This window comes from Terrapene carolina, unplaced genomic scaffold (genome assembly GCF_002925995.2).
Source record: "Terrapene carolina triunguis isolate 2854851 unplaced genomic scaffold, T_m_triunguis-2.0 Scaffold147, whole genome shotgun sequence".
Lineage (NCBI taxonomy): Eukaryota > Metazoa > Chordata > Testudines > Emydidae > Terrapene > Terrapene triunguis.
The window spans coordinates 7400102-7426517 of NW_020664498.1; the positions used below are offsets into that span (position 1 = coordinate 7400102).

Below are 26416 nucleotides of genomic sequence, written 5' to 3' on the forward strand. Positions count from 1 at the left end.
ATGCACGCAGAGCGCATGCATCTAATTGGAATCGATATGAGCAAGCACTCGAAGAAGAACTTGGTCAAATAAAAACCAATTTTCACCACAACACTAAAGGTATTTCTCAATGACAATGGTTTGCTTCATTTTGTTTCAAGAGCTACTACAGAAGTGCCTTTTTTTAAAATAATGAGGGAAATGTATTTCCCCAACTCTTCTCTCATTCAAAGAATGGCTGATCCATTTGCTCAAACTTTAAAATAAGAATTCACCTTCAAGCAGAGACCTAACTTGGAATATTTCTGCCTGAAAGGCAACCATTTCAGAAAGTTATGAGTGACTACAATAGGGGACGGTGAGGTTTAGACTGGAAATACAGAGGCAATCTTAAGTTATAAAATATGTTGCTAGAATTTCCAGCTAAGTTTTATGTTTTTATATAGTTTAAAACAGAAGCCTGAAATTCTAAAGACGCCTCGGGTATTTTGGTCATATAACCAATAATTTGCCAGTGTTTTAATGCAGATAAAGTCATGGTCTAAGGATCTAACAGGCATAGCAATGGAAGTAAATGACCTCAGTACTGCCCTTTTACGTATCACTAACCTCGGTAGTTTACATCTTCCAAGAAAGAGACATTCTGTTGTTTTGTCTTGTTTTTTTAAACTACTGTATGAGTTCTGTGCAGAAGTAGGTTTGCGTTTTTCCTTTGTGGCCTAATACTTTACCTGTTTATAATGAGTGACAGAGGCCATTTGACAATGTAATCAAAAGAAAATGCTTCTAGGCCACTGAGAGTGAGCTCTGTAGGATCAGCATTGATAATGGCCTTTTCCTGTTTCGTTTCAATGGCCAGAACTCTCAGGAGCTGTGTAATGAGATCATGGGGCATCAGGTCAATCTGTAAAGAAACAAAGAGCAGGAAAAAGATGTTGCTGGACATTTTCTATTATTGTTTAGCTGCAGACATGTGTGGCAAGAGGACTGGCCTGAATGCATTGTACGAAGTGTTGTTAGATTCATTCTCAAGTCTTGAAAACAATACCCAATTAAGTAATAGCGACTGGTACAGTATCCATCATGCTGTTGATGAGCTAATCAGCAGTGTCAGTTCTGGTGACATTAGAGCATGAACAGATAGAAGAATGGTCAATTTGGTGTTTTGTGGAGAGATCATTAACTTCAAGAGAGCTAAACAAGGGGCAGCAAAGATCCATCTCTGCTGAATGTCAGTTACTACTGGATAGCTAGACCTGAATAAAGGTTCAAGAAGCTCTTGGGACTTTCATGCAAAAGTTTCTGAACATAATAGGTAGACAGACGCTACTAATTGACTCAAACACTTCATTTTATTATTTTGGGCTATGGGGTTCAGAGCTAGAAATAAAAGCGGAAGTACCCATTTAGCAGTACTACAGATCCTTTCAGCACAAGAGTCAATAATGAAGCAGGAATGGAAGTGGAAAGGAGAGTATCCTGAGACAGCTGGAGAGGGCTTTTACTTCCATCTATATTTTCTAGGATTCTTTGCTTTGCTTTTACAATTTTCTTTAAAGCATATGGATTTTTCTAGGACATGGATGGGCCTCACTGCTCTATTTCAGATTATTTTCTGCTTATATAGACTCTTACCTTTAAATCGTCTTTAAATGGGTCTGTGTTGGCAGTGCTCATTCTCAAGGCTAATTCAAGCAAAGCTTCTAATCTAGTAGGTATAATGTCATCTACCGGCTTTTTCAGTTCCTCTTCTGTTAGATCCATGAAGTGAACAAAGAAATCTCCTTGGTCCATTAGGAAGTAGTGCTTTATAGACCTGCTCGACAAAATGCAAATACAAAAAAGAAGGGAGTTAGAAAGTAAGTTAAGTTTCAGAGTGTTAGTCTGTATCAGCAAAAAGAACAAGGAGTACTTGTGGCACCTTAGAGACTAGCAAATTTATTTGGGCATAAGCTTTCATGGGTTAAAACCCACTTCATCAGATGCATGCAGTGGAAAATACAGTAGGAAGAGAATATGAAAAAATGGGGGTTGCCATACCAACTATAACTAGACTAATTAATTAAGGTGAGCTATTATCAGCAGGAGAAAAAAAACTTTTGTAGGGATAATCAGGATAGCCCATTTCAAACAGTTGACAAGAAGGTGTGAGTAACAGTAGGGGAAAAATAGCATGGTGAAACAGTTTTTTGTTTGTGAAATGACCCATCCACTCCCAGTCTTTATTCAAGCCTAATTTAATGGTGTCCAGTTTGCAAATTAATTCCAATTCTGCAGTTTCTCGTTGGAGTCTGTTGTTGAAGAATTGCGACTTTCAGGTCTGTAATTGAGTGTTCAGGGGGGTTGAAGTGTTCTCCGACTGGTTTTTGAATGTTATAATTCTTGATGTCTGATTTGTGTCCATTTATTCTTTTGCGTAGAGACTGTCCGGTTTGGCCAATGTACATGGCAGAGGGCATTGCTGGCACATGATGGCATTTATCACATTGGTAGATGTGCAGGTGAATAAGCCCCTGATGGTGTGGCTGATGTGATTAGGTCCTATGATGGTGTCCCTTGAATAGATATATGGACAGAGTTGGCAACGTGCTTTGTTGCAAGGAAAGGTTCCTGGATTAGTGTTTTTGTTGTGTGGTTGCTGGTGAGTATTTGCTTCAGGTTGGGGGGCTGTCTGTAAGCGAGGACTGGCCTGTCTCCCAAGATCTGTGAGAGTGATGGATTGTCCTTCAGGATAGGTTGTAGATCCTTGATGGTGCGCTGGAGAGGTTTTAGTTGAGGGCTGAAGGTGATGGCTAGCAGCGTTCTGTTACTTTCTTTGTTGGCCTGTCCTGTAATAGGTGACTTCTGGGTACTCTTCTGGCTCTGTCAATCTGTTTCTTCACTTCACCAGGTGGGTATTGTAGTTTTAAGAACGCTTGATAGAGATCTTGTAGGTGTTTGTCTCTGTCTGAGGGATTGGAGCAAATGCGGTTGTATCTTAGAGCTTGGCTGTAGGCAATGGATCATGTGATGTGGTCTGGATGAAAACTGGAGGCATGCAGGTAAGTATAGCGGTCAGTAGGTTTCCGGTATAGGGTGGTGTTTATGTGACCATCGCTTATTAGCACTGTAGTGTCTAGGGAGCGGATCTCTTATGTGGACTGGTTCAGGCAGAGGTTGATGGTGGGATGGAAATTGTTGAAATCATGGTGGAATTCCTCAAGGGCTTCTTTTCCATGGGTCCAGATTATGAAGATGTCATCAACGTAGCGCAAGTAGAGTAGGGGGCATTAGGGGACGAGAGCTGAGGAAGCATTGTTCTAAGTCAGCCATAAAAATGTTGGCATACTGTGGGGCCATGGGGTACCCATAGCAGTGCCGCTGACCTGAAGGTATATATTGTCCCCAAATGTGAAATAGTTGTGGGTGAAGACAAAGTCATAAAGTTCAGCCACCAGGTTTACCGTGACATTATCAGGGATACTGTTCCTGACGGCTAAGTAAGTTAACTATCTGTAATGCTAAATGTAGAAAAAAAGGAGCAAAAGCCATCAGCTCTCAGCCAGTATGCAGACTCCCATGTAGAGGATGGATTTTCCTGTGATTGGACATACAACTAGAACTATGATGTCTTCCTTTTTCCCCACCCTCAGATCCGGGTGTTTGTGTATTCAGATTTTTATTAAACATGTGCCCCATTCCTGGGCAAAAATTCTCTTGAAAACATGCATCTTACCTTTGGATCAGAACAATCAGGTAGGGCTCAGCCTAGAGAAGGTTCTGTCCCCAGTGCCTGACAACCTAACCTTGGTCTACCCAACTGCATCATTCCTGTGCAACATAGCTGTCCTGGAGGATGAGGAGATCTCTAAAGTAGCCAGGGCCCAATCCATTCAGAGCTGTCAATTAGGTGCAGTATCTTGAACACTCTGATGTGAAGAAGCGGAGTTCACAAAACATGTGTGTGTGATATGTTTGCATAGGCTTTTGCTGCTAATGAGGTGAGCTGCCATGTGGAGTGTCAATTTCAGCCTTCTTGTGATGGCTGTGTTAAGCCCAAGGCACAGTGAACTGCAGTAGTCTAACCTGGGGAAAATGAAAATGTAGTTCTTATCTAAACAAGAGGAGGAAGAGGGCCAGAGATGGATGAGGGCATTCCTTGTCCTTTTGACAATTTTTATGTCCAGGAGCAAAGGTGAGTCCGGCATGACCCTGAAACTGTGCGTCACCTGGACAATCTGATGCCCTTGATCACTGGCAAGTTTAGTGTATGAAGTCACTCAAAATGTGCCCCTTCCTGCTATCATCATTTTTGTCTCTCTTATATTGAGCTTGAACCAACTACTCTCATCCATCTGCTGATATCTTCCAGGGGCTGAGACATCTTGATGATGGCAGGAGTCGAATCAGTGGAGGAGACATACAGTTGTGACATCTGCATGTTGCTGATGCACGAATCTATGGTGTCTCATGATCACTCAGCAAGAACTCAAAATAGGTGTTAAAGAGGGAAAAAGTGGGGGACTCTGCCTGAGACAGGATGGGGAGTAGTTTCCTACAACAATTCTCTGGGATCTCAACCATAGTTAGTATCCAAAGCTCAGGTGTTCACCAAAAGCACAGTAGGGCTCATACACTGAAGGCTGCTGAGAGATCTACTAGTATCAGCAAAGACATTTATTTCCTGTCTAAAATAAGAAGAAGTTCATATATCAGCCCCAGCAGAGTTGTTTCTGAGCAGTGTTCTGGCCTGAAATCTGACTGTGGTACCCAGGACACTGACAGAGGACATACTCTACTGGGGCTTGAAAGCCAGCAACTTTTCAATGTCTTGGCCAAAAAAGGGGAGATTGGAAACATGGCAATGGTTGGTGAGCTATTAGCACTAAGTGGAAGCTTCTGAAAGATGGCTTCAGGTGATCTTCAGTGGGATTCTGCCTGTGACAAGATTATGGTGATCAACAGATGGCTCAGGCAGTGGTGCTATAAGGAGGGCTTTGGGATGTATGGTCACTGGGAGGCATTCATGGACAGAGGATTGTTCTCTTGGGATGGACTTCACCTGAGTAGGGAGGGAAATAGACTTCTAGGATGGAGGCTGGCAAAACTGATTAAGAGAGCTTTAAACTAGGAATTGGGGGGAGATATCCTAGTAATCTCCATGCCGGATTTTAACACTGAGAGGGAAGAAAACGAAGTAAGAAAGGAGACAGCCGTGGGTAGGAGAATGGACATAAGGAGCAAGGGTAATGTAGATACCAGTCTAACAGGTGATACTGGCAGTAGAATGTCTGGGCCTAATCGGGTAAAGAATGTGAGCGAAGCCAAACAGCAAAAATAAAGATGTTTGTACACCAATGCGAGGAGCCTAGGTAACAAAATGGAGGAACTAGAGTTACTAGTGCAGGAAATGAAACTACATATTATAGGGATAACAGAAACATGGTGGAATAGTAGTCATGACTGGAGTACAAGTATTGAAGGGTATGTGCTGTTTAGGAAAGACAGAAATAAAGGCAAAGGTGGTAGAGTAGCACTGTATATCAATGATGAGGTAGACTGTAAAGAAATAAGAAGGGATGGAATGGATAAGACAGAGTCTGTCTGGGCAAAAACCACATCAGGGAAGAAAGCTACTGGAGCCTCCCCTGGGATAGTGCTTGGGGTGTGGTATAGACCACCGGGATCTGATTTGGATATGGATAGAGACCTCTTTAATGTTTTTAATGAAGTAAATACTAATGAGAATTGTGTGATCATGGGAGACTGACTTCCCAGACATAGACTGGAGGACAAGTGCTAGTAATAATAATAGGGCTCAGATTTTCCTGGATGCGATAGCTGATGGATTCTTTCACCAAGTAGTTGCTGAACCAACAAGAGGGGATGCCATTTTAGATTTGGTTTTAGTGAGGACCTCATAGACGAAATGGTTGTAGGGGACAACCGTGGTTCGAGCGATCATGAGCTAATTCAGTTTAAACTAAATTGAAGGATAAACAAAAATAGATCTGTGACTAGGGTTTTTGATTTCAAAAGGACTAACTTAAAAAAATTAAGGAAAATAGTTACGGAAGTGGATTGGACTGAAGAACTTGTGGATTTGAAGGCGGAGGAGGCTGGAATTACTTCAAGTCAAAGTTGCAGAAACTATCAGAAGCCTGCATCCCAAGAAAGGGGAAAAAATTCATAGGCAGGAGTTGTAGACCAAGCTGGATAAGCAAGCATCTCAGAGAGGTGATTAAGAAAAAGCAGAAAGCCTACAAGGAGTGGAAGATGGGAGGGATCAGCAAAGAAAGCTACCTTATTGGAGGTCAGAACATGTAGGGATAAAGTGAGAAGGCCAAAAGCCATGTAGAGTTGGACCTTGCAAAGGGAATTAAAACCAATAGTAAACGGTTCTATAGCCATATAAATAAGAAAAAAAACAAAGAAAGAAGAAGTGGGACTGCTAAACACTGAGGATGGAGTGGAGGTTAAGGATAATCTAGACATGGCCCAACATCTAAACAAATACTTTGCCTCAGTCTTTAATGAGGCTAATGAGGAGCTTAGGGATAATGGTAGGATGACAAATGGGAATGAGGATATGGAGGTAGATATTACCACATCTGAGGTAGAAGCCAAACTCGAACAGCTTAATGGGACTAAATCGGGGGGCCCAGATAATCTTCATCCAAGAATATTAAAGGAACTGGCACATTAAATTGCAAGCCCATTAGCAAGAATTTTTAATGAATCTGTAAACTCAGGGGTTGTACTGTATGACTGGATAATTGCTAACATAGTTCCTATTTTTAAGAAAGGAAAAAGTTGTCTGGGTAACTACAGGCCTGTTAGTTTGACATCTGTAGTATGCAAGGTCATGGGCAAAAATTTGAAGGAGAAAGTAGTTAAGGACACTGAGGTCAATGGTAATTGAGACAAAATACAACATGGTTTTACAAAAGGTAGATTGTGCCAAACCAACCTGATCTCCTTCTTTGAGAAGGTAACAGATTTTTTAGACAAAGAAAACGCAGTGGATCTAATTTACCTCGATTTCAGTAAGGCATTTGATATGGTTCCACCTGGGAAATTATTAGCTAAATTGGAAAAGAAGGGGATCAATATGAAAATTGAAAGGTGGATAAGGAATTGGTTAAAGAGGAGACTACAACAGGTCATACTGAAAGGTGAACTGTCAGGCTGGAGGGAGGTTACTAGTGGAGTTCCTCAGGGATCGGTTTTGGGACCAATCTTATTTAATCTTTTTATAACTGACCTTGGCACAAAAAGTGGGAATGTGCTAATGAAGTTTGCGGATGACACAAAGCTGGAAAGTATTGCCAATACAGAGAAGGACCGGGATATCATACAGGAAGATCTGGATGACCTTGTAAACTGGAGTAATAGTAATAGGATGAAATTTAATAGTGAAAAATGCAAGGTCATGCATTTAGGGATTAATAACAAGAATTTTTGTTATAAGCTGGGGACGCATCAGTTGGAAGTAACAGAGGAGGAGAAAGACCTCGGAGTATTGGTTGATCACAGGATGACTATGAACCGCCAATGTGATATGGCCGTGAAAAAAGCTAATGCGGTCTTGGGATGCATCAGGCAAGGTATTTCCAATAGAGATAAGGAGGTGTTAGTACCGTTATACAAGGCACTGGTGAGACCTCATCTGGAATACTGTGTGCCGTTCTGGTCTCTGATGTATAAGAAGGATGAATTCAAACTGGAACGGGTACAGAGAAGGGCTACTAGTATGATCCGAGGAATGGAAAACCTGTCTTATGAAAGGAGACTCAAAGAGCTTGGCTTGTTTAGCCTAACCAAAAGAAGGCTGAGGGGAGATATGATTGCTCTCTATAAATATATCAGAGGAATAAATACCAGGGAGGGAGAGGAATTATTTAAGCTCAGTACCAATGTGGACACAAGAACAAATGGATATAAAGTGGCCATCAGGAAGTTTAGACTTTAAATTAGACGACGGTGTCTAACCATCAGAGGAGTGAAGTGAAGTTCCCCTTCCAAGGGGAGCAGTGGGGGAAAAAGACATATCTGACTTCAAGACTAAGCTTGATAAGTTTATGGAGGGGATGGTATGATGGGATAGCCTAATTTTGGCAATTAATTGATCTTTGACTATTAGCAGTAAATATGCCCAATGGCCTGTGATGGGATGTTAGGTCGGGTGGGATCTGAGTTACTACAGAGAATTCTTTCCTGGGTGTCTGGCTGGTGAGTCTTGCCCACATGCTCAGGGCTTAGCTGAGCGCCATATTTGGGGTCGGGAAGGAATCTTCCTCCAGGGCAGATTGGCAGAGGCCCTGGGTTTTTTTTTGCCTTCCTCTGCAGCGTGGGACACGGGTCACTTGCTGGAGGATTCTCTGCACCTTGAAGTCTTTAAACCATGATTTGAGGACTTCAATAGCTCAGACATAGGTTAGAGGTTTGATACAGGAGTGGGTGGATGAGATTCTCTGGCCTGCGCTGTGCAGGAGGTCAGACTAGACGATCATAGTGGTCCCTTCTGACCTTAAAGTCTATGATTCTATCTGCAAGCTCTCTTTCAAAGAAGCGTTTATGGTCTGATATAAAGTATTCGTTGGTGGTCTTGACCAGGCATGAATGACAGGTAGCAGTTTCAGAATAGGTGGGCCAGATACACCTCAGAGCTTCCAGGGCCTCTATCCAGGGGATTGGTCTAAATTCCACCAGAGGAGGCGGGACGGGAGGCAACCTTGGCTCTGGAGAATTTACCTTTGTTGCAGTGAGGTCCTCTGATTCTAGCAATTTTGTTTGTGAAATAGGCAGAGAGCTCTCTACAGAGATAGGGGCTTTGGTTTGCAAGGATTCTGGGTCTGTTAGGTATCTTACTGCATGGACCAGCTTTGCTGGTCATGATTTGACAAATGCAATTGTATAAGGTTCTTTCAGTTGCCTTTAAGGCTGTAGCAGATGTCCACAGGTAGGTACTCACCTTTTCAGGGACTGACCATGAGGAATTTGCACCATAGGTGCTCCAGCCTTCTGCTTTCACACTTTATTTGATGTGGTCTTTTGAGAACCACAGTGACCTATGCGGGAAATATGGGGGAAGGGGCTATTTTAAGGCTTGCTTGTTGAGGTTTCTGGCCAGCAGCTAATTGCAGCGTTCTACTAGGTTGTTTTTGCACTGGTCCTTTGGCTGGGTGGTTTCCCCCACTTAGTTCTGAAGGTTTTGAGGGACCAAGAACTTGGGTCACACAGGGATCTACAAATATGCTTGACAACTGAAAGTTTCAGATAGAATACATCTGCTGCTGGCTGAACAGATTACATACAACATAAAAGTGGACGATAATTAAAACCAGACTGGACAAATCACTACGAAGCATCCTATTAAGAATGATCCTGCACTGGCCCTGAGGAATACATTGGATGATTTAATATGTCTATGATTCGGTGAATTCCAACTGAGATACATTTTTGACCTAATACTTGGCAGAGCCATTTGTTTTTCACATTAAACTCATAAATCTAGTTTGCTTTATTTTTACAGATCAGAATTTCTATTGGAACTGCAATGATGTAATGGTAACATGGCATGGAAAAAACGCAAAAGGTGAAAAGATCATTACTTCACTATTAAATACAAACATTAATATACATTTAGGAAATAAATCAAACCTCAAATGAGCCACAAGTTCTTTTTCCTCCATTAGGAAATCCAGAAGAACCTTGCTAGCATAGTTATAAGCTTTTTCTATTTGCTCCACATATGCTCGCTCTTTCAATGTGTAGATGACCTCTTTAGCCTCAGGGCAGGTAACATCACAACCACATTCTCGAACAACATTTAAATATTTCCCTAAAAGAAAAAAGTGGCAGCTGCTGTTTAGTCTGACTAATATTAATGCAATTAATTTGCACTCTCTCAAACAGGTAGACATTTAGGCCAAAACTTTCAAATATAAGGGTATAATTTTCAAAAATGTCTATGTGGTTTAGGAGTCAAGAGGACTCAAGCACTTTTAAAATTTTTACCCTAGGTATCTAAAATTAGACTCCTAAATCCACATATAGGCACTCAGAAATGGCCTGATATCCAGAAATGCTGAGCAACCTTAGCTCTCAATGAAGTCAATGGGAGCTGCAGATACTCAAAACTTTTGAAAATCAGGGATTATATCTCAGAAATGCGGAGCACCTAGCACTTCTCACTGAGAACAATGGGAACTGATGGGATGTTGGAGATTTGTGAAAAACTGGATTACTTCATTTATGTGCCTAAATCAGAGCAAAGACCTTTTGAAACTCAGGCTTGTTGTAGGTGCTGCACCCTTCTGAAAGTCAGGCCCCAGGCTACATGTGAGGATTTCAAAGCTGTTTACAAAGACTCACAACCCACTTTTGTGAGGTAAGTATGGATTATAGGGCTGTCAATCGCAGTTAACTCACATAATTAACTAAAAAACAATTAATCGCAATTTAAAAATTAATCTCGATTAATCACAGTTTTAATCGCACTGTTAAACAATAGAATACCAATTTAAATTTATTAAATATTTTGGATGTTTTCTACATTTTCAAATATTTTGTTTCAATTTACAACACAGAATACAAAGTGTATAGTGTTCACTTAATATTATTTTTATTACAAATATTTGCACTGTAAAAATGATAAAAGAAATAGTATTTTTCAATTCACCTCATACAAGTACTGTAGCGCAATCTCTTTATCGTGAAAGTGCAACTTACAAATGTAGATTTTGTTGTTGTTACATAACTGCACTCAAAAACAAAACAATGTAAAACTTTACAGCCTACAAATCCACTCAGTCCTACTTCTTGTTCAGCCAATCACTAAGACAAACAAATTTGTTTACATTTACGGGAGATAATGCTGCCCACTTCTTATTTACGTCACCTGAAAATAAGAACAGGTGTTCTCATGGCACTGTTGTAGCCAACACTGCTAGGTATTTACATGCCAGGTATGCTAAACATTTGTATGCCCCTTCATGCTTTGGCCATCATTCCAGAAGGACATGTTTCCATGCCGATGAGGCGCGTTAAAAAAATAATGCATTAATTAAATTTGTGACTGAACTCCTTGGAGGAGAACTGTATATCTTCTGCTCAGTTTTATCTGCATTCTGCCATATATTTCGTGTTATGGCAATCTCGGATGATGACCCAGCATATGTTCGTTTTAAGAACACTTTCACTGCAGATTTGACAAAACGCAAAGAAGGTACCAATGTGAGATTTCTAAAAGTAGCTACAGCACTCGACCTAAGGTTTAAAAATCTGAAGTGCCTTCCAAAATCTGAGAGCATGTTTTCAGAAGTCGTAAAAGAGCAACAGTCCAATGCGGAAACTACAGAACTGGAACCACCAAAAAAGAAAATCAATTTTTTGATGGGGGCATCTGATTCAGATGATGAAAATGAACGTGTGTCAGTCCGCACTGCTTTGGATCGTTATCGAGCAGAACCTATCATCAGCATGGACGCATATCCTCTGGAATGGTGGCTGAAGCATGAAGGGACATATGAATCTTTAATACAGGCCTGCACAACATGCGGCCCGGGGGCCGCATGCGGCCCGCGTGGGCTCACTGTGCGGCCCGCGGGGGTTGAGTAGGTGGGCTCATTGTGCGGCCAATGGGGGGGTGAGTAGGCAAGCGGCGGGTGAAGGAGGGGGGCTGAGTAGGCAAGCGGGCGGGCAGTGACGGGGAGTGAGTAGGCGAGCCGGTGGAGGGGGGGCTGAGGAGGCGAGCGGCGAATCAGTGGCTGACCTGTTCTACTGATCTGGTCTGGCTCCCATCCCCTCTCCCACGGCCGGCTCCAGGCACCAGCGAAACAAGCAGGTGCTTGGGGTGGCACATTTCTAGGGGCGGCATTCTGGCACCAGCCATCATAGGCGCCGACTCCGGGGCATGGGGCCCCGCCGCCCCAGCTTGCCTCCGCTCCGCCTCCACCTGCCCCCCTGAGCGCGCCGCCGCCATTCCACTTCTCCCCCCTCACTCTCAGGCTTGCCTCGCGCGGAACAGCTGTTTCACGCAGCAAGGCTGGGAGGGAGGACAAGCCGAGCGGCGGGCGCTCAGGGGAGGCGGCGGTGGTGGAGTGGAGGTGAGCTGGAGCGGGGAATGGTTCCTCTACACCCCCATTACTTCCTGCGCCCCCCCACCCTAGCTCACCTCTGCTCCGCCTGCTCCCCTGAAAGCACCGCCACTCCGCTTCTCCTCCCTCCCTCCCAGGCTTGCCATGCGCAAACCCGCTATTTCGCGCAGCAAGGCTGGGAGGGAGGAAGGGATGAGAAGCCGAGTGGCGGGCACTCGGGGGAGGTGGCAGTGGTGGAGCGGAGGTGAGCTGGAGCAAGGAGTGGTTCCTCTACCCCCCCCGTTACTTCCTGCGCCCCCCGACCCTAGCTCACCTCCGCTCCGCCTGCTCCCCTGAAGGCGCCGCCGCTCTGCTTCTCCCCCCTCCCTCACCTGAGAGGGAGGGGGGAGAAGCGGAGCAGCAGCACACCCAGGGGAGCAGGCAGAGCGGAGCGGAGGTGAGCTAGAGCGGAAGGTCGCAGGGGGCCCGCAGGAAGCAATGGTGGGAGGGAAATGCGGCACGCCATGGGAGGAGGCAGGGCTGGGGATTTGGGGAAGGGGTTCAGAAGGGGTGGAGTTGGGGGTGGGGCCGGGGGCAGGGGGGAACGAAAAAAAGGGGGGGGGGGGGGCCAAAAATTTTTTTGCTTGGGGCGGCAAACATCCTAGAGCCAGCCCTGCCCTCTCCAAGGGTTGCAGCTGTCTGGAGGTGCCTGCCTTCCACACCTTCCTCATTCACACCTCATTCATTCAACAGGGCAATTGATTACAAAGTGGGGGGAAGATCTTATTCTACTTCTAGCAAAAAGACATTTTTCTTTTACCTTAATTATACTACCTTAGGGGCCCGCTATAACAAATTACCGAGGTTCAATACTGCTGTTTCGGTGGGGTGGCGCTGGGGAAGGAGGGTTTGTTTCTGCGGGGCAGGTGGCACTGGGGTAGTGGTGGTGTGTTTCGGCAGCGCTGGGGGGGGGGTTGGTTTTGGGGGGGGGTTGGCGGGCGGGGGGGGTGTGTTTTGGGGGGGGGGTGGGGGGGGCGGGGGGGGGTTGCCGGCGCTCGGGGGGTTTCGGCCCTCAGCTGTTTTCTTTGCAGTAATATGGCCCTCGCCGCTTTACGAGTTGTGCAGGCCTGCTTTAATGCATCTCGCACGTAAATATCTTGCAACACTGGCTTCAATAGTGCCATGCGAACGCCTGTTCTCACTTTCAGGGGACATTGTAAACAAGCAGCGGGCAGCATTATCTCCTGCAAATATAAACAAATTTGTTTGTCTGAATGACTGGCTGAACAAGAAGTAGGACTGAGTGGACTTATAAGCGCTAAAGTTTTACTTTGTTTTATTTTTTGAGTGCAGTTATTTTCTTGTACATAATTCTACATTTGTAAGTTCAACTTTCATGATAAAGAGATTTCACTTTCATGATAAAGAGATTGTACTTGTTTTAGGTGAACTGAAAAATACTATCTCTTTCTTTTTTACAGTGAAGATATTTGTAATAAAAAATAAATATAAAGTGAGCACTGTACACTTTGTATTCTGTACTGTAATTGAAATCAATACATTTGAAAATGTAGAAAACATCCAAAAATATTTAAATAAATGGCATTCTATTATTAAGAGAGCGATTAATCGTGTGATTAATTTTTTTTTAATTGCTTGACAGCCCAAATAGATTATCATCACCGTTTTACAGATAAGGAAACTGAGGCACAGTGAAGGGAAATGACATACCCAAGAATAGAACTCAACACTCCCAGCTTCCAATCCTGTGTCTTAACCATTAGTTGATCCTTCTTCTCTGGAAGGAGTATGCCAAGGCATACTGTAGTCTTCCCATAATAAAAAATGCTGATTAATAGCCCCAAATCATACACTGACAATGTGAAACAGAAAAGTTGATGTGATTACTGACTTTCATTATTGTGGCAAATTGCCGGCACTATTATGATGGGTCCTGCGCTTTCTCCTCTTGTGGGGGGTTTCAGGGCGCTGTTTCTCACCCCTGATCTGGGGTATCAACTGTCCCACTAGTGTCTCAGAGAAGGGGAGTGGAGAGGGAGGGACCCGGGCCTGCCCTCTACTCCGGGTCCCAGCCCAGGGGCCCTAGGGATAGTGGCAGACCACTTGAACTAGCGATACTTTCCCCTGGACCACTTCCCTCTTCGGCCTTCTAGCTTGTGGGGGCTTCCTGCCCTCTCTCCGCTTGGGCCAAGTTTCTCTCAACCCCTTGTCTCTGTGGAGTCTCTCTGCTCTGCACAAGCCGGGTTTTCCTTTACCTAGGGTCCTGGTCTTCTGGCCCGCCACAGCACTTCTCCAAACTGCTCTCTGCTCCAACACCAAACCACTCTGCTTCAATTCCTCCAAACTGCTCTCCTCCAAACTGCTCTCTGTTCCAATACCAAACCACTCTGCTTCAACTCCTTCAAACTGCTCTCTGCTCCAACACTAAACCACTCTGCTTCAACTCTTTTCTCCCTGTCGATTGAAACAGAGGGTTTTTAATCAGGTGACTGGCTTCAGGTGCTCTAATTGGCTTCAGGTGCTCTAATTAATCTATAGCAACCTCTCTTCCCTCTACAGGGAATAAGGCTCTCATCATCCTGGGGCTTACATATCTCCCCTCGATCACTCTCCTGCTGCCCTCTGGCCACGCTGTATCACATTATGCACGTCTGTGCATCTCAAGTGCAATTTAAAATGTTAATGTCGTTTAGTGCAACTATGAGCTGAATAGTAGAAGAATTTATAGCAACCAATCACTTTCATCCTGTGTTGTCACTGTACATCTTAGACACTTCTATACATTCACAGTCACAGTCACTTATTTACCTGTGCTAAGTATCTTGTCAGCCATTTTCTGTAGGAATGATGGAATTTGTTGCTGAACAACAGTATATCTTTGATCCCAATATTTGTCATTATAATCCTCTTGTATCTTCTCCTTCTGCAACTCATGTTCTTCCACCATGAACTCACTGTGCAATTAAAGCGGGTTTTTTAGATACAACAACAAGTACAAACAAGATTACTATTTAACTTGACCTCAAACTGGTAATGTGATCTATCAGAAATGGGAATCCATAAGACTTCTGGCTCCTGGAACAATTCCTAATAAATGTTTCATGAGCACTGGTGTCTTGATGATTGGTATTCAGTTGTGGCAACAGAAATGGCAATATGGTGAGTCTCAGTATTGACCTGTAGCCTTCACCACTGGGGAATATAAATAAGTGAAGCCATATATAAAGCACCATTTGTAATTTGGAATTTTAGAAGACCTCTACCAGGGCTAAGCACAATTCAATTACAGTGGAATAAACTAAGAAATTAGCATAATTTTAGTGAAATATGTACATTCCCACCGCAAGAAAACATGTTTCTCTCGAAAATAAAGTATCTAAAAAATCAATATGAACTATAATTTTTCTAGTATTCTAAAAATGTTATCCAATCATTAAACACACAATGAAAATATTCCATAATCTGTTAGATTACAAAAAATGCATCAATAAAAAACTTAATTCCACAAAACCGGGATATTTCACATTTCAGTTCCCAGAGTAACTGTAACTCAAAGTGTTGATAACCTGTCCTGTTAAATAATCCTGTTAATGGATGTAGTGAGGTGGAGTGGCCTCCCTCCAAACTTGAGAGCAAGGGACCACTACACTCCCCCTGGTGGGAAGAGACAAACCTGCCCCGCTCCCCTTGCCGGAAGTACCAGGGCAGGGCAGGACATATAAAGGGAGGGCGCTGCAGCTCAGTTGAGCGGGAAACATGGAAGGAGGCAGTTGTCTTCAGTCCACTGCAGAACTCTGGAGCTGAAACTACACTGTGCAGCACCCTGCCCCCAGAGGAGACCAACCCTGGACAAGCGTTGCCAGGACCCCTAGACTGGGGTAGGAAATAACCCAAGGAAACCAGATTTTGTCTGGTTTTGTCGCTGGAGCACGAGTCAGCAGGTTTTGGTGGGATCCCCAGTGACCTAGTGGCAGAACCATCTGCCACTGTTAGGGCCCTGGGCTGAGACCTGGTAGAGTAGGGTGGGGCCTATTCACCCCTAGGCTAGAAGGCCTGTGCATTCTTTGTGGCTTGCCCCAGCCAGGAGACTGGGGGTCCAGACTGTATTTGCTGGCTGCCCTAGCCAGGAGGCTTAGGCAAAAGTCTGCTCCATGTTCTATCCCGTCCAGAGGGCCAGAGCCCCAGACTGGATGTTTGCTGGTTGCCCTAGCCAGGAGGCTTAGGCTAAAGTCTGCCCCCTTTCTCTGCCCCAAGAGTCCTAGACTGTTGAGTGCTGTCTGCCTTAGCCTGGAGACTTAGGCTAAAGACTGCTCCCTGTTCTGCCCTGCCCAGAGGGTAGGAGTTTCTCTTATAGACTGTTAATGCTGTCTGCCTCAGCCAGGAGGCTGTGGGCTCTGCCTGCCTAGAGGCCCAGAGCCCTGGACTCTTGATTGGTGTCAGCCCTAGCCAGAAGATTCTGGGCTAAAGACTGCTTACTGCTCTACTTTGCCCCTCCCAAGGGGGCTAGAGCTCCAGACTGTTAATGGTTGTGTGTCCCATTAGGAGGCTATGAGCTATAGACTGCTTGCAGCTCAGCCCCGCTAGCGGGGCCTGAGCCCAACTGCTGCTGCAGTGAGGCAGAGTGGCCTCCCTCCCGGCTTGAGAGCGAGGGAGCACTAAAACGGACTATAGCTAACACTACACAAACTGAGCAGAAATAAGGTGGTTTTCAATCTGACCTGAGTGTGTGTAAAATCTTAACTATAACTATACGCTAATAGTTTTTTGCACTTAATTTCCTTGAATTTTAAAAACAAAAAAGAGACAAAGAAGGTTCCAGTGCATTTGACTATATGGCCACAGACTAAAAGCATGTGCATTTAAACATGTGATCTAACAACCCCTCATTCCAGTCAAAGTTTGCTGAGTCTGGGGCTGTGCATCCCTGTCAAAACTAGGGACTGACAGAACAGGGGACCCAGCAGGAAGTCTCCCTGACCAGCTGGGCCACCTATTTTTATAGGTGTTTTTTTTTTTTTTTTTTTTAAACATAGCCCTGGAGAGTACAAAAGCACATTTAATTACCACATTTTTCAAATATGGCAGGATGATGAAAGGGAAGGCTAGCTGACAGGGAGCTGAAGCAGTCATGGTTAAGATGATTCAAAGCTCAAATGGTCTGTCATAATCAGTTTACACTGCATTTTGTGTGCAGAGCTCCACAGACATGAATTCATATGGTCGGTATTGTTCAAAATGAGATGACAGCAGCATGCAGTATAAAATTTTAAAATATTTTTAGTTTTATTAAATTATCATTTTAGTTATTACTAAATGAAATTCCTTAACCTATGTCAAAACCACCAATCCTCAGGAAGAATGTTATCTATACTACAGCTAGAATCATACAACTGGGTCAGTGTCTACTTATAGCAACAAGGTCCAGTACAACCAAACAGCAGCATTCTTCTGGCATAATCATGTTGGCTTGACAACATCTACCATGATGTACAGTAACTCTTGCATCAGTGCATTCTAAGGAAAAAAATAAGCAGCTGTCCTTCCCCCGTGCTGCCTCAAACACTCATGCCAGGGACAGAGGACTGCAAGTATTTTACACCATGGATTTTGGGATGTTCTTCAGTACAGACACCTGGGATGTAGGAAGATTGGCTAGCCTGGTTACACAGACCCAGATAGGTGTGTGATGGAATACTCCCATGTATTCACATCCTACATATTACCGTAGTAATCGTTGTGCAAGGTATGCCTTGTAAGGTATCATTTGAAAACTCAAAATTGGCTGGTTAGTATAGTATTGATAAAATATGTGTGGCAACGTTGTATATGAAGTTAACATCATACAGAGGAATATTTTATTAACGTATGTTCCAAACCCCACAGCCCTGCCCTGTAATCTTGTTGGAAGCATGTGGTGAGATATTTTGCTTGAATCTGATACAGTTTGTTAAGTTAGGCACTAGAAAGCGTTTTATTTTTATCGTAACCATTTCTGACTTTTATGCCGCATTACTTGTATTCACTTAAAATCTCTCTCTTTGTGGTTAATAAACATGTTTTATTGTTTTGTCTAATCCAGTGTGTCTGGGTAACTCTATTTAGGATAATAGGCTAGTGTGTATTATTCCCTTCAAGGAATAATGGGCTTAATATATTTGGACTATCCAGTAGAGGGCTGGGCAGTACAGGATACACATTTCTGGGGGGAAATCCGGAACTGGGAGTGTGTTGGAGTCACCCTGCAGTATAACCAAGGCTGGTGAAAGCCAGGCTGTGACTGACAGGCTGCAGTTACACAAACACATCTGGGAGTGATCTGCATGCTGGTGGCAGTTGGTGAGCAGTCCAGGTTGGAGGCTACGGCAGCAAGGTATTGCACAGCACCCCAGGTTACAGGGCAAGGTGACATAGCTCCCCACTGGTCTGGATTGTACCTTGGTATGTCACAAGTTGGTTCCATCTCCAGTGCAGGTTGTCACAGCCTGACAAATTGTGTTACAGCCTTGTTATTGAGCAGTACTGGTACCACTCACAGTGAGGAACCATGTTTTAACCATGGCAAGAGAAGTAAACCTTGTGTGGAGTCAGATATTGTATAGCATGGCTACAAACTTATCAAATTTCTATAGTATAGATTGGCCTTAAAATTAAAAGCCAAGCCACTGAAGAAAATTCTGGTTTGAGTTATACAAGGATGAAAAGTAAATCTAAAAAGTGTGCACTCTAGAAAATGCCATTTCCCCATATTACGATAAAATCCCTTTATGCCATTTTTAAGTTATCAAACTTTGTAAAAAGAAAAGAAATTCTGTTGGACTGTGAACAAGCATGATCTACACTGGTTTCTTACTGCTTCCCATGTGAAACATGAGGCATTGGTTTTCATTTATAAAGCCCTACATGGATTGGGACCAGTGCAGTTGAAAGAAGCCCCTCTCCCTGTGACATACCTCCACAGTTGCGGTCAGGGGAGGCACTTAAGCTGGACTTCCCTCAAAAAAAAGAAAAAAAAGAAACTGAGCACTGTTGGCAGGACATTCTTCCCAAGAGCTCCTGACTTTGGAATCTGCTTCTCCATCCCTGGAAATAGCTTGAATCTGATTACCTATATTCCCAGGCTTTGGGGAATGCAGGGCTGCCCTGAAGGCACATCAGGGGAGAGGACTGGACTTCATTTTCAGGGTTTTTTCCACACATCCCCAGGATTGGGGGCAAAGACAGGCTACTAGTTTTATTCTTCGTTGTACAATTCTGTTTTTAATATGTGTAAAATAGGCACTTTATTTTGGTGCTACCATCATTTACTCAAAAGCAAACCAATATTACAATGCACTAGAAAATGTAAAACTAACAATCAGGATTTATTAATTTTGTTTCAATGTTTCTGTACCTGTATGGATCATTGATGATGCCTCTATAGATCCACTTCTCCAGAATTTCAAAATAAGGCACGCTGGCTGCCTTGGTTAAGTATAGACACAGCTCTTGTGCTTGGCTGTCTCCTGTATAGTTGAAGGTCCTGTCGTGAAGTAAGCTAAGGGTTGACCCTCCCATACACTCACCTTTATCCACAGAAGTGGCTATAATTAAAAAAAAAGAAAAACTCTTAAGGCAAAAGGCATTTAATTTAAATCTACACATTTACAGAATGAGTCATATTGTTAAAGGCTATCAAGGCTCAAAGTAACAGACTGAGAATTCTGAAACACTGGCTTAACTATTGACAATTCACACAAACATCTTGTTATGGAAAGAGTTATCAGCTAATTAGTTGGCTAGATTTCAGCATAAGAATTGTGGTTTATTAACTCAGCTACTACATAAAATGCAGCATGCTCCTCACTTTTGAAGTGCACACATGCTATTATTTAGCTGAGTCTCAGCAGCCATTCCGCTATGCAGTCAACATTTAAAGGTGACCTGAAAACATTTTTTTAATAAAATAAGAACAGATGTTAAAAAATCCTCCAAGTCACCAGGGTTAAAGTCAAGCACATGCACAAATGTTTGCAGGATCAGGGTCCAAAAACCTCCCTAGACCCAGGGGACACAGGAACAGGTCCATTCTCCAGATGGGTAATTGAGGAATCCTAACGTATGTCTACATTGCAGCTCAGAGCGAGCCTCCTAGCCTGGGTAGACAAGACTCATATTAGCTCAAGCTAGTGTACTAAAAATAGCAGTGTGGGCGTTGTGCCTCAAGCAGCAGCTCGGGCTTTCAAGTCGACCTGACTATTTGGGACTGAGCTCAGGTAGCTAGCCTGAGTCTCCACTAGAGCCACAACATCCACATTGTTATTTTCAGCACGCTAGCTCAAGTCGAGCTACAATCGTCTGTCTACCCGGGCTGGGAGACTCACTCCTAGCATGAGTGCAGACATACCTAAAGTGACTTGCTAAAGATTACATAGGACATTAGTGACACAGCTGGGAAGAGAAGCCTGGTCTCTAAGGATACATCTACACAGGAAGTGGCAGGAAGTCTGAGCCCAGGTTGACAGACTCGGGCGTGCGGGGCTCACGCTCCCACACTAAAATAGATATGTAGATGTTGAGGCTCGGGCTCTGAAGCCTGGGGGAATGGGGGGTGCTTCAGAACCCAAGCTCCAACTCGAGCCGCAATGTCTACGTAGCTATTTTTAGTGCGTAGCACAAGCCTGAGCCTGTCAACCTGGGCTCAGACTTGCTGCCGCTCACTATGTAGATGTATCCACTGGTGGTAGATGTTTATTTTCTCCACTAACACACACAGTTCTCATGCAAATTGCTTCAACCTCTGAATTCAGTTAGGAATACAATAAAATTTGGGTAAAGGGGATGCTTTGCTAAAGCAATGGGGCAAGTGCAAAGTACTACTAGCCATAACTGAGAAGAATTTGTTGAATTGCATCGAGACTGGAAGTATGTGGTCATGCCAAGGAAATACACTCCCAAACTTGGCACAGCATTCTGCAGTTATGCCAGAATGGTGGTGTTCTTCAAAAGTACTATACTAAAGAAATACTGTACTTGGGGCAAATGAATGGGTTAGTATTACAGTGTGGGGCAGGAGATGGGAACTGCAGGACACCTGCATGTTTCAGAGCAAGGGGAACCTTAACTTAGCTTGTTAGCTATAGCATTCCAGGAAAGGGAAATTTAAGGAAGTGGCACTTTTAAGACAGTTCATCTGGTCTCCCTGAAGCAGTACACACCGTCCCCTCCACTTCAAAATTCAGAGAATCTTTAAAGAACAGATTTTTATTTTGACCAAAAACCTCTGGTTAGGCTACAGAGGGGTTTTAAGGCCCCATCAAACTGAAGAGGACTGATTCAACCTTAACTATGATTGTCACTAACAAACAGTGTTATGGAGGCACATTAAAGTCAGTAACAAGTCAGTAAACTTGTTGATACAGCACTAATTAAACCACTGCTACTTGGTCCTCTTCTGGAATCTCATAACAGAGTTTTGATAATTAAAATTCTCTTTAGAGTTCACTTTGAACACTGTACAGAAGCAGATTACTGCATGTAATGTGGGCATCATTTATAGTTCTATGCAGCTTTTGGAACCTCATGACAAAGGCATGAAAAATTTAACAATCATTAGAAAGTATGGACACCTACCAAGTGAAGCAAGAATTTCCATGGTCCTCATTGTGGGCTGGATATAAAACCACAGTTTCTGTAGGGACAAAAGCCCTTGTCTCTGAAGATGCTCCAGCTGGGTGATAAGAATCATGTATTCTTTGATAAGGGTCCTCATTGCTGCTGCCAAAGCATGATTTACCTGCCCGTACTCGAACGAAGATTTTTCCTCAATGAACCTGCAAAAAGCCGTACAAAAAATTGTTTGTCAAGGCAGTGTTTATATTTTCAGGAGCTGTATCTACATGTCATTGTAGAAGCATGAAGGGCAGAGTGCAATCTAGTTAAAAGCTGCACTGTCATCTTGAAATCTATGCAGTTTTTTAAAAAATAAATATAAAGTAGCTTTAAGGATTATACCTGCCTTGACTCCCTCCAGTCAATTTTTGTTGTTTAACCATCACATTTTTCTATTTTTAAAAGCATTCCCTCCCCCTGGTGCTATGTGAAATGTAGGGTAATAAGCTATTGCTGACTTCATATGTGCTTCTGATTCTAGCCACTGGGGGACTTTAACAACAATATTTTTTATTAAAGTAGCACTCAAGGGCAAACATAGATGAAGAACATTCCCTGCTCCAGGGAGCTTACAAAAAATACACACAGATGAAATGGGGGAATAACATACATGCAAATAAGCATTGTGCTGATCAGCACACAGTTAGTTAGTTACGGGCTTCACGTTGGGTTTTTAATCTGGGAACACAGGTTAGGGGAGAGGAATGGAAGGTATGGGGGAGTTAGTGAGAGTAGGAACAGGAAGGAAGGAACAGGCAGTCCCAGCTCACCACCTGCCTAGTCATGGTCACAGCAGGGCTCAGCAACTAACTGCTAGGTGGTAAGGGATGGGCAAGTTGGCAAAGTGAAAGTGAGCTTGACATTGCAGTAAACTAAGAAAGCAACTCCGTAGGGTGGAGTTAAATTGTCAAGGGCCTTAAAGGTGAAGGTGAAGCCAGTGGAGGGACAGAGAAGGGAGTGATGTGATCAATAACAAGCCAGGAAGATGATCTGAGCAGCAGCAATGTGAACGGACTAAAGAAAGGCAAGGTTGCAGTGAAGAGGTGATTACTGTAGGACCTGGCTGAGATTTTTAGCTGTGTAGACAGAAAGAGAATATTGAATCTTAGAAATATTACATAGGAAGAAGTAGCAAAAATTAGACATAGTCTGGGTTTTTAAACAAGTTTTTTCCAAATTAATTAGTATCCCACTAGAATCAGTCATCATAGCAGATTTTAGTGAAGTGTTGGACTTTTTTTTTTTTGGACACATGCTAGAAGCATTATAAAAGATCACATGTAAAAAATAGGGTGAAAAGATGTCTAGAGGTTGCAAAACCCTACAATGAAGGATTTTATTTTTTTTCTCCTCTCCACATTCCACATATTCACAAGTAGATTTCTTCCTGATTTCTACAAATTTGATGGACTCAATGCTTCATAACGAAATCAAGTCTATCATGATCTCTGATCATGCACCAGCAATATACAATTTCCCCCTCCCAAGACAAACTGGATTTGTAAAGGATGGAGACTGAACTCCTCTCTTTTGAAAGATAAACATTCTCAATACTCTGTCACAGAAGAAATTGGGTTTTTCTTCAAAACAAATGATATGCCAGAGATATCCTGACCTACCCTATAGGATGAGCTTTTATTAGGGGAAGGATCATTTCATACTCAGTGGTTAGAAAGAGGGCTTACCAGGCTCAGCTCCTGGAATTAACCAAACAATTTAAACATCTAGATTTAGAATGTGCAAACTACCCCTCCCAAGGAAATCTTAAAAAATTAATCTTCAGTGTGAAGTAAATAGATTGACTTCAGCACAAGCCAAATTCGCTCTTTTTATACTCAAACACACTGGGAGTTGGGAAAAAGAGGATAAAAGTATTGCATGCAGATTAAAAGTGAGAGGCCAAACATCCCGAATAGTATTCCTCAAATCAGAACAAGGATAGGTTATTACTAATTAAAAAGAGCTCAATAATCAATTTTTGAAATTCTACCAGTTCAATAATTTTTTACGATAATAATTCACCACCTGACCCAAAAGAGCCGAATAAAGTTGTTCAAACTCAACCTCCCACAAATCTCACAAGAGCAACATGCAAGGTTGACATCTCCCTTGCAATCCAAGGAAATAATCAAGTTCATAAAAGAAATAAGCCTGAGCAAGACTTCCCCCACCAGGAGGATGCTTACTGATAGAATTTATCAAAGTCTCAAAGAAATTCTGGCTCCTAAGCTATTATACATTTCCAAAAACGCCTTAAATAAAGATATGTTACGTCCTACTATGAGGAAAGCCCTAACTATTGTACTATTTAAACTGGGTAAGGATGTGCAAAAGTGTAATAACTATAGACCCATCTCTTTAATCAATACTATATAAAATACTTTCAAAAATACTGTCTGAGAGGCTTGAAAAAGTAATGAGTGATAGGGTTCATCCCAATCGAGTGAGATTTATTTAAAAAAAAAGCATGATTCAGATCACACACAGGTGATTAATGTTATTGCATTCCACCAACGTTCTAGAAATTCCCATGCAATCATTTAATCATCTTGACACATAGAAATCTTTGACAGAGTGAAAAGGCAATATCAGTTTCTTACCCTAGATAAATTTGAGTGGGGAAATTCTTTATTTCATGGATAAAACTGTTATATTATAATTTCAACTCTCACATCTTAAAAAATAGCACAATATCCCTCCTTTGATTTTTTGGGGGGAACTAACCAGGGATGCCTGCTCTCCCCTCTCCTGTTCAATCTAGCATTAGAACCACTTGCAATATTATATTAGGGAACACAGGTATTTAAGGGATCAAATCAGGGACTCAGGAGACAAAATCTTTCCATATGCAGGCATCATCTTATTTATTAGAGATCTGGATCAATCTATTCCAGATATCCTACATACAATAGATAACGGACAAATTCTCTGACTTACAAGATACATTGGGATAAGTCAGAAGCAATGATGATCTCATTGGATCTATTTGGAAGTAGCTCTCCTGTAGGGACATTTAGATGGCAACAGAGACTTCAGATATCATGGCATCCTGTTCTCAAAGGAAATTAAGAACATAGGCAAGGTTAACCTAGCCTCAACCATGCAATTAGCAACAATTTAAATCGATGACAGGGACTACCTCTCTTCCTTTGGGAAAAATAAACAATTAAAATGAATGCCTTTTCTAGGATCCTTTTTATTTTGAATTCCCTCCCTATCTATATTCCTCCCTTTTATTTTCCAAAATTAACAACATGTTCAGTCCTTCTTGTGAGGTGCCGATAACAAACCCAGATTCTCCTTACAAAGATTACAGCTCCTTGTCAAAAGAGGTGGGTTTAGATTTTCCAACTTCAAACTTTATCATCAGGGAATAATTCTTAGCCAAGCTGCACAGCAGCTCATTCCCTCCTGCTGTAGAGCCCCAGATCGGCTCCAGCTGGAAGAAGAATTGGTTGCTCCTTTACCCCTTTCCAATGTGCTGCATTTGGATTACTATCGATTCCCTAAAGAACAATTACCACTATTATGGCAGTCAGAAATACTTGGCATACGTCTACTAAATTTAAAAATCACCCTTTTCTACATAGCAAGGCCTCTATCTGGGGTAACTTGAAACTCTCTCTAGCAGGCAACCCCATCATTTGGCCAGACTGCACTAGGAAAGGGATTTTGACTATCAGTCAATTTATTGAAAATTATACCTTCCTCTCCTTTACAATATTAAAAAAGATGTTCAATCTACAGATCAAGGAGGAGTGGGAATGTATCTCCTATCTGTTTGGTTCCAATGCCTGAGCTACCCCGACCCACCTGAACTGCTTTCATTTCTCCAATTATTAACCAGATTGCCAAGAGCTATGGTAACACTATATAACAAACTTGGACAGCAAATTTGACTTAAATAGATTCCCTAAAAAGAAATGGGAGGAGAAACTAGGCCAATTATTCTCTGCTAACCAATGGAAACATATTTTAGCCAGTGCTCTGAGCTGTTCCTTGGACCTCCGTTTATGATTAATCCATCAGAAAATCATATGGAACATGCCTTAGACCCCTCTCCGACTGTTCAAAACAGGTGCCGCTTAGTCAGACAAACGTTGGTACTGTGATTCAGCAGGTGCTAACTTCACCCGTATGCTCTGCGAATGCTCCTATACCTGTAGGTTTTGAGCAGAACTTAACTGCAGAGTTAATTTTTTCCTATAAAATAAAATTGTCTTACAAGCTAAACATATCATTTTAAACCTAATGGATGTTAACTGGAAGCTGAATAAATCTGAAAAATATTGGCTAAGCAGACCACTAATAATTGCTAAAATTACTACAAAAATGGAAATCCAAAAAGTGACCAACAATTGAAAACTGGCACATAGATTTCATAAGCTTGACCCTCTTTCCGTGATGGCCAAGAAAAATTCTCAGAGACATGGGATGCTTTCCTGGAAGTATCTGAATGATCCTATTAAATGCTTCCTTCCTGCTCTCTACCCACTGCCTTTCCCTGCCCCCCTACCTACACCTCCCTTGCTTCTATTTTTTATCTTAGTAATTTTTCTTTAATTAGTTGGATATTTGTAAACAAATTTTGTTTATACAAAATACAAATTACTGATTTATATTTTAACCTTTCCTATTTTATTTATTTATTGATAAAATTAAATGTATCAAATATAGCTATTATAAGAAGTTTATGTATAGTCTGTCAT

General features: G+C 42.5%; 1 protein-coding gene across 2 annotated transcripts in view; it reads right to left on the reverse strand.

Moving 5' to 3' along the window:
• The window catches only part of LOC112113887 (gamma-tubulin complex component 2), a 110060-nt gene that overhangs the window by 53477 nt on the left and 30167 nt on the right, over positions 1-26416 (reverse strand). For both annotated transcript variants that reach the window (XM_026653708.1, XM_026653707.1), the window contains exons 7-12: positions 21669-21868; positions 19450-19639; positions 14868-15013; positions 9622-9802; positions 1615-1795; positions 711-883 (exon numbers count right to left, since the gene is read on the reverse strand). In XM_026653708.1, the coding sequence (XP_026509493.1) occupies positions 711-883; positions 1615-1795; positions 9622-9802; positions 14868-15013; positions 19450-19639; positions 21669-21868 (1071 nt within the window). The remainder of the gene's footprint in view (positions 1-710; positions 884-1614; positions 1796-9621; positions 9803-14867; positions 15014-19449; positions 19640-21668; positions 21869-26416) is intronic.